The 8,844-nt window shown below is 36.9% G+C and overlaps 3 protein-coding genes across 4 annotated transcripts in view; all 3 read left to right on the forward strand.

The window, feature by feature from the left end:
• LOC117926978 (disease resistance protein At4g27190-like) overlaps positions 1-2,663 on the forward strand; it is a 67,695-nt gene extending 65,032 nt beyond the window's left edge. For both annotated transcript variants that reach the window (XM_034846322.1, XM_034846323.1), the window contains one exon: positions 461-2,663. In XM_034846322.1, the coding sequence (XP_034702213.1) occupies positions 461-1,535 (1,075 nt within the window). In that variant the 3' untranslated portion in view covers positions 1,536-2,663. The remainder of the gene's footprint in view (positions 1-460) is intronic.
• On the forward strand, positions 1,664-3,205 carry LOC117926808 (disease resistance protein At4g27190-like). The gene has a single exon (XM_034846096.1). It carries the CDS (start codon positions 1,664-1,666, stop codon positions 3,203-3,205), a length of 1,542 nt encoding a protein of 513 aa, XP_034701987.1.
• A 3,487-nt stretch (positions 3,206-6,692) lies between these two features.
• Positions 6,693-7,803, forward strand: LOC117926809 (probable disease resistance protein At5g63020). The gene is made up of 2 exons (XM_034846098.1): positions 6,693-7,053; positions 7,712-7,803. Exons 1-2 carry the CDS (start codon positions 6,693-6,695, stop codon positions 7,801-7,803), a joined length of 453 nt encoding a protein of 150 aa, XP_034701989.1.
• Positions 7,804-8,844: the final 1,041 nt, after the last annotated feature.

Consider the following 8,844-nt stretch of genomic DNA (forward strand, 5'->3'; position numbering starts at 1 on the left):
TCTACAAATAGATGAATATTTTTAGAATTTTTAAAAGTTGATGATGCATATACCAAGTGGTTGTCATAACCTCAATCTGATTTTTTTTTTATATTAAGTAATAAGATTTATGTAATAATAATATTAAAAGTAAAAGAATATTTTCAGAATTTTTAAAAGTTGATGCATATACCCAGGGATTGTCATAAACTCAATCTGAAAAATAAATAAATAAATTTTAGATTAAATTATATTTGCATAAGTAATAAGAGGTCTTATTTATATCTTCATTTATTTATTTATTGCCTTAGGCCACATTTCTTGTTGAGCCTCCCTTTGTGTCTTTTGTTTTGTTTTCTTCCCTCCCCGCCCCTTTTTTAAGCATTTGATCCCCATTATCGTTCATCTAAGTTCTTGTTTTGAATTTGAATTCTTTTTATTTTTTCAATTGATATTCTAATTTATATGTTGTTGGTACCAGAAGGATGGCCTTAGAAGCAGCAGCAGTGGAAACAGCAGTGACTGATGTATATAGAGATGGGCGAAGCTTATTAAGTTGGTCTGGTCGTAAATTTGGTTATTGGAAGAATCTAAAAAGAAACCATGAAGATTTAATGCAGAAAGCTAGAGAGCTTTGGGAACTGAGCAATGGCATAAGGGAAGGAATAAGCCAAAATAGAATCAAGCTAGACACAGCAGAATGGATAGTTAAGGTGGAGATGAATGAAAGTGAAGTGATAGAACTAGACACCAAATACAATGACAGAAAAAATCACCCATGGAAATTGTTTCGTTTTTGGAAGGGTGCTAGTCTTAGCAAAGACATGGCTGAGAAGTGCAACCAAGTTCATAGCCTTTGGGAAGAGGGAAAATGTAAAAGAGGAGTGTTGGATGCGGAACTGCCAAAGCGTGTCGTGGGAATACGTCTAGCCAAAATAGATAAACCAGCACTGCACAAATATGTAGAAGATGCAGTGAGTTTTCTAGAGGATCCGAAAATAAAAAGAATAGGAATCTGGGGAATGGTGGGAACCGGGAAGACCACAATAATTGAACACTTGAACACTCATGACAATATTAACAAAATGTTTGATATGGTCATTCGGGTAACTGTCCCAAAGGAGTGGAGCGTGGTAGGGTTCCAGCAGAAAATCATGGATTGGCTGCAATTGAATATGGGAAGTGCTACTGACATCGAGGAAAATGCACAGATAATATTCGAAGAGTTGAAGAAAAAGAAGTGTTTGATTCTTTTAGATGAAGTTTGCCATCCTATTGAGTTAGAAAATATAATTGGAATCCACAACATCAAGAACTGCAAGGTGGTGTTGGCAAGTAGAGACCTAGGCATTTGTTGGGAGATGAATGTTGATGAGGCAATCAATGTGAAACCATTGTCTGATGATGAAGCTCTCAACATGTTCAAGGAAAAAGTAGGCGAGTGTATTAGTAACTTCCCAAAAGTTACACAAATGGCCCAGGTGATGCAAAGGACTGTTTTCTGTATTGTGCATTATATCCTGAAGGATGTGAGATTTATATACCTTCTTTGCTAGAATGTTGGAGAGTAGAAGGTTTTATTCATAATGGTGGGTATGAAATATTGAGTCATCTTATCAACATCTCATTGTTAGAAAGCAGTGGGAACAAGAAAAGCGTTAAGATGAACAAAGTGCTTCGGGAAATGGCCCTTAAAATATCACAACAAAGGGAAGATTCCAAATTTTTAGCAAAGCCACGTGAGGGATTGAAAGAGCCTCCAAATCCTGAAGAATGGAAACAGGAATATCGCATCTCCTTGATGGATAACGAACTGCACAGTTTACCAGAAGCTCTAGACTGTTGTGATCTTGTAACATTGTTACTTCAAAGGAATAAGAACTTGGTTGCCATTCCTGAGTTCTTCTTTACATCAATGTGCCATCTTCGAGTTCTGGATTTGCATGGCACGGGCATCACATCATTACCTTCATCTTTATGCAACTTGATTGGTCTTAGAGTACTTTATCTGAATTCTTGCATCCATTTGGTAGGATTCCCAACTGACATAGAAGCGCTTAAGCAGCTTGAGGTGCTTGATATCCGAGGGACTAAGCTTAGTTTATATCAAATTAGAACTTTAACCTGGTTGAAGTTATTACGAATGTCTTTGTCTAATTTTGGCAGGGGAAGCCAAACTCAGAACCAATCAGGAAATGTTTCAAGCTTTGTTTCCTTGGAAGAGTTCAGTATTGACATTGATTCGTCCTTGCGATGGTGGGCCGGGAATGGAAATATTATCGCAGAGGAGGTGGCTACCTTGAAAAAGTTGACTTCTCTTCAATTTTGCTTCACTACAGTGCATTGCCTTGAGTTCTTTGTCAGCTCCAGCCCAGCATGGAAAGATTTCTTTGTCAGGACCAGCCCAGCTTGGGAAGATCTCTCTTTCACATTCCAATTTTCTCTTGGTTACCAAAACTTAACCTGCTTTCAAATTCTAGAGTCTTTTGAATATCCAGGCTACAATTGTCTGAAATTCATCAATGGCGAAGGCATTAATCTTATAATCTCCAAGGTACTTGCAAAAACTCATGCATTTGAACTAATTAACCACAAGGGAGTTTCAAGGCTATCAGATTTTGGTATCGAGAACATGAATGATCTCTTTATTTGTTCAATTGAAGGATGCAATGAAATTGAAACCATCATCAATGGTACTGGAATAACAAAAAGTGTGTTTGAATATTTGCACCATTTGCACATAAAGAATGTCTTAAAATTGGAAAGCATTTGGCAGGGCCCTGTTCATGCTGAAAGTTTGACTCTTTTAAGGACTCTAGTCTTACGTAGATGTCCACAGTTGAAGAAGATATTCTCTAATGGCATGATTCAGCAGCTTTCTAAGCTGGAGGACTTGAGAGTTGAAGAATGTGATCAAATTGAAGAGATAATAATGAAATCGGAGAACAATGGATTAGAATCCAACCAACTTCCAAGACTGAAGACCCTAACACTCCTTAATCTCCCAAGACTGAGAAGCATTTGGGTTGATGATTCATTGGAGTGGCGATCTTTACAGAGAATTGAAATATCTATGTGTCACATGTTGAAGAGATTGCCTTTCAACAATGCCAATGCAACCAAATTGAGATGCATAGAAGGGCAGCAAGCATGGTGGGAAGCACTACAATGGATGGATGACGGTGCCATTAAACAGAGATTAGAGTCTCTTTGCATCCTCAACTAGCTCTTTGGATTTATGTGCAACAATTTCACTTTAAAGTTGATTGCGAATGGTTATTGCCTCGGCCATAAGTTTGAATGTGGGATTCAAATTCATGCATTTGTTTAAGATATGCTATCTCGGTTTGTTTCTATCCAAAGCTACATTCGTTTTTATTTGTTTGAGATTTGCTTTCTTGGTTTGTATTTTGTTTGAGACTATACATTCAACCACAAAATGAAAACATTAGGTATTTTGTAGTCAAAGAAATTGTTCAGATTCATTAAATGTTTGTTTGTTTCAAATTGACTATGGACCAAAGAAATTGTACAGATTCATTAAATATTTGTTTGTTTCAGAACTTGAAATTGATTATGGATATATATAATTCAGATTAGGTGGCTAAATCCATTTTGATTTATTCTTCACTCTTCCTTTCTTATGATTCACCTTTAAATCATCAAGGAATTTCATGACTCACTGTGTTGTTGTGTCTGAGCTGTCTTCAACACAGAAGCTCCTCTATGTTGTTGAGCTCCTTCCATATGCTCCTTACATTCTATATTGTCTCCATACACGAAAGATTCCAAGCTATGCGACCGTGTATGATTTCATATATCTCGATAGTACGTTTAGTAGTGATTCTGGGCAATGTTTCTAGTCTTTCTAATATTTGAAAATTTTTATCTTTCAAATATTAAAAAGACTAGAAACACTTCCTAGAATTATTCCCAAACTCACTCTAACTAATCCATCAACAGATAAGGCATGGGAAAAAGCTAGTGAGATGCATTTGATGAATAATAAACTTTCGGAGCTACCAATGCGTCCTCACAGCACACAACTCAAGGTATTGTTCTTGCAGTCCAATCACCATTTGAGAGCTATTCCTCCTATATTCTTTGAAGGTTTTGCATGCCCTCCAAATTCTAGATTTGTCCTACACTAGAATCAGATCTTTACCACAATCTCTCTTTGAGTTATTCCAACTTTGAATTTTCTTTTTAAGAGGTTCTCAACTTTTAATGGAGCTGCCACCTGAAGTCTGGAAAACTATGGAATCTTGAGGTGCTCAATCTTGAAGGCACTAAAATTATAAAACTACCCATAGATGTTACAAGACTAAAAAAGTTGAAATGCTTGAAATTGTCCTTTCATGGACACAGAAAAAATCAGTCATCTACATTGAGTCCTCTGAATGTGATACGAGAATTGTTTCAATTGCAAGATTTAAGCATAGACGTGAACCCTGATGACGAATGATGGAATGCGACCATGGAAGATATTTGTAAAGGAAGTGTGCAGCTTAAAAGAGTTGTGAGGGTCTAAACCTTTATGTGCCACATGTTGGACCACTTGATCACTTTATGAGGAATGGAACTTCATCGGTATACCTGTCATTGGTCTATTTTAGATTTGTTGTTGGCAGCCATCACAGCCGCATTATATATCCACTACCACATGAACTTGCAGTTAAATTCGAACTCCAAGGAAGGAGCCTGAAGTATGTGAATGGTGAAGGCATTCCAAGTCAAATTAATGAAGTGCTCCAACATGCCACAGCTCTGTTCTTGGATTGCCATTTAACTCTCACCAAGCTGTCTGAATTTGGGCTTGGAAATATGAAGAAGCTAGAATTTTGTGTATTGGGGGAATATAATAAGATTGAAATCATTGTGGATGGAGCAGAAGATTGTAAACAAGGAGAAGATGATGGAGATGTTTATGGAGAAAATATACTTGGGTCTCTACAATTCTTAAGGCTTCATTATATGAAGAATTTAGTGAGCATCTGGAAGAGACCAGTTTGGATGTCTATGTAGTCTAAAGTCCTTGGCATTGCATGAATGCCCACAACTGACTGCCATTTTTACTTTGGGTTTGCTTGAAAATCTCAACAGCTTAGAGGAGCTTGTGGCTGAATGGTGCCCTGAAATCAACAGCATAGTGACCCATGAAGATCCTGCTGAACATAGACCATTCCCCTTGAGAACATATCTCCCTAATTTGAGGAAGATATCACTTCATTACATGCCTAAATTGGTCAATCTTTCTAGTGGTTATTCATTGCACTAAAATTTGAATGGATGAGCTTCTATAACTGCCTGCGCCTTGAAACTCTGTCTGACATGGAAGTCTGTAGTACTAATATAAAGGTGATCATAGGAGAGGCAGACTGGTGGCGTTCATTGAAGTGGAGTTCATATTTTGGATTTGCTCAGCAGCATAATGTATTTGTCCCCATTAAAAGGGATGCAGATTTGATGACTCAGCTAGAAGAAATTGAGAATCAGCTTCTTGCTCAGAGGCAAGAAAGAAAGAGTTCTGACTAGTCACGTTAGGTTATTTTTCATGTCTGTTTTTTTATTTCCATAGATAGAGATGATCTCCATTTTATTCATTTTATTTATAGCTGGTACATACATTGCCCAATTCATTACATTTCTGGACCTATTCTTTGACATAAATGATTCAGTAGGATACACAGATTTTCAGGTTGAATCAAAAAAGCATGTGCACATGTTGCTGGTTTTTGTTAAAAAATCATTTAGACTCTTTTGCTGGAAAAGGTATATGCACACTTGCACTAGCAGTGATATACTGTCATCTATTGGGATGTTTGTGTATCTGTATATATCACTGAATGTGGAACTCATTTCTAACACTTAAAATGGGTATTCTCATTCATTTGCATGCTTAAAAACATGGTGGGGGAATACTAATTTCCAACTCCATGTGCACTTCTAAATCGACTGTCTACTATTTGGTTTGTTTTGTTGGCTGTTTGTCTATGAGTGACAGGTTCTGGTGACTTCATGGAGGCCCCTGCGTTTGAGGCCACAACTGCCTCAAAGGAAAAGCAACTGTATGAGCCTGACCCTCCTTCCACAGAGGACCCCACTCATTTATTGATATTCGATGTATTTTACATCCAACCAAAGCTAGAACCGTGATGAGATACTTCAGAATTTTAATTTTTTAAAATTGGATTATATCTAAATTAACAATATTAATTTCAAGTTATTGTTTTGAAAATTGTATATTGTTGTTAACAGAGGAACAGCAGGTGCAGCCGTATATGAAGGCAAGAGAAGCTTATTAACTTCCATCAGCAGCAAAATTGCATACATGAAGGATCTGAAAGCAAGTAATGAAAAGTTAACATGGGAAGCAATGGAACTCTAGGCACTGAAGGATGCTGTAGAGATGAAAATAAGCAGAGATACTATAAGGCCGCTCATAAGAAGATGGCTTGAAACCAGATACAAGAAGGAGTAAACATGGAGATTGGTATACCTTTGGGTGCATTCAGATCTTAGGAAAGACCTAGCAGAGAAGTGTAAGCAAGTTTTTAGTCTTTGGAATGCACTCAAAATCGAAGACAACTCATCATTTCAGAAATATGTACATGACATACTGTGTTATCTGGAGGACAAAGATATAAGAAAGATTGGGATCTGGGGAAGAGTAGGAGCTGCAAAAAGTACAATAATGCGAAACTTGAACAAGCATGAAGTATTTGATGCAACAGCTAAAACTGAAAAAGAAAGGCATTGTTTACATGGAAAATGCTTGGGGAACATTTGAAGAGCTGCAGGGAATGAAGTATTTGATTCTTCTTGATGAAGTCTGTTACATCATTGATCCAGATAAAATAATAATGGGAATCCACAATAACCAGAATGACTTCAAGGTGGTCATAGCAAGCAGATACCATCGTGTTTGTTATGACATGGGACTTCATGAGCTAAGCCTTGTGGAAGGATTGTCACCTGATGATGCTTGGAACATGTTCCAGGCAACAGCGGGCCATCTCCTTTCTTTCCCCTCAATTGAATCAATCGCTAAGGAGGTGGTTAAAGAGTGTGATGGTTCGCGGCTGCTGATAGACAAAGTAGCAAGAACCTTCAGAAAGAAGGGAAGAAAAGTTTCCCTTTGGGAAGAAGGATTGAATAGTTTGCGTAGATTTCAAAATAAGAAAAAAAAATTATTTAATTTGTATATATTTTTTGTTTTCTAATTTTAATATTAGATAATAACAATAACTTTTATATTAGATATAAAAAAAAAAAGTAATAATTTTACAAATTATTTAAAAATTTGAGATATTAAAAAAAAAATTAACTACCTCAAATTTTAAAAAATTAAGAAGGGGGATTGTGTGGTACTACTAGAACAAGAGCAAATGACATAGAACACAAACTATTTCTGACTTCAATACTAATCAAACTTAGAGATGCACATGACATAAAACAAGCCAATTGTCAATTCAATACAAATCAAACTGAGGGATATCACTTCTGAAATCTGAACTCAGAAGCATACAAGAAGTCTATATCACAAGTTGCTCAAAGAGATCATAGAAACATAACATAGTTGTAAGGTCCTAAGTTTCCTTTTCTTCACAACCAAGCATAACATAAAAGAACTAAAGAAACAAGCATCAATATTTAACACAATCACAAGTGGCCTGGAAAAGTTTCAAGTTGAGGCTTAATTTCCATTCATTCATCAAGCTTGAATGAGCAGGTTGCCGTCTGGAGAGTGGCTGTTCACTGAAAGATGCCCGAGTACTGGCCCTTTCTTTTTTTCAGCTAGAAGAAGCAGCAGTTCCATGGTAGCTCAAGCTTAACTAGCACTGCATTGATTCACAATTCTAAGCTACTTGCTTCTGCTTTGAGCTTGTTCCAGAACCTGTCTCTAATAGACAATTATGGCCAACAAGAATACCAAATATGAGATAGTAGGAAAAGAAATGTACATGGATTTGGAAATTTGGACACATAATAAAAATGTTGTAGGAAATTAGTGCTTTCCCACTCTTGTTTCACGGAAACAAAAGAAAGAGAAATGGAAAAACTACCTGACTGTTGAGAAAGCTTTGTCTCTTGCATCAGGGCTGGAAGTTGATCATTGATTTCTGCTAACCTTGTCGTGAAATCAGTGTCTCTTTCAATTGGAAAAAGGATAGAATCCAGTTTAGAAGGCTGAAAACTTTCTGATTTTTCCCACCTCAATGTGCTCCACCAGTCTGCCTCTCCTATTATCACCTTTAAATTATTGCTTCCAACTTCCTCATGGGAAAGAGATTTGAGGTTTGGGCAATCATACAAGCTTAACCATTCTAAGCTTGGTGCAATCAATATACCACAAAAAATGGTGACCAATTTAGGCATGTAATGAAGTGATATCTTCAAGTTTGGAAGGCAACCCATCAACAATGGTAAATCTTCAGCTGCAACTTCATGAGTCAGTATGCTATTGATTTCAGGGCAGTCTTCAACCAAAAGCTCCTCTAAGTTGTAGACATTCTTAAGGACATGTATGGTCAAAATGGTAGTCAATTGGGGACAGGAATACAGTGCCAAAACTTTTAGATTAGATAGAGAATTCCAACCAAGTGGCTCCCTCCAGATGCTCCTTAAATTCTTCATATAATAAAGACTCAAGTACTCAAGTGATTCGAGTACTAAATCTCTATTGTTTGCATCTACAATGGTACCAATCTCATCACTGTCCCCTAATACACAAAATTTTAGACTCTTCATATTTTCAATCCCGAATTCTGATAAACTGGCAAGGGTTAAATGACGATCTAGGAACAATGCAGTAGTGTGCTGGAGTAGCTCCTCGACTTCAGTTGGGACACCTTCACCATTCAC

The sequence above is a fragment of the Vitis riparia genome, chromosome 12 (assembly GCF_004353265.1).
Source record: "Vitis riparia cultivar Riparia Gloire de Montpellier isolate 1030 chromosome 12, EGFV_Vit.rip_1.0, whole genome shotgun sequence".
Taxonomy (NCBI): Eukaryota; Viridiplantae; Streptophyta; class Magnoliopsida; order Vitales; family Vitaceae; genus Vitis; species Vitis riparia.

Coding starts and splice junctions, on each gene's coding strand:
- LOC117926808 (XM_034846096.1), top strand. CDS start 1,664: ATGGCCCTTAAAATATCACAACAAAGGGAAGATTCCAAATTTTTAGCA.
- LOC117926809 (XM_034846098.1), top strand. CDS start 6,693: ATGAAGTATTTGATGCAACAGCTAAAACTGAAAAAGAAAGGCATTGTT. Junction 7,054..7,711: donor GGTGGTTAAAGAGTGTGATG/GTTCGCGGCTGC, acceptor TTGAATGAGCAG/GTTGCCGTCTGGAGAGTGGC.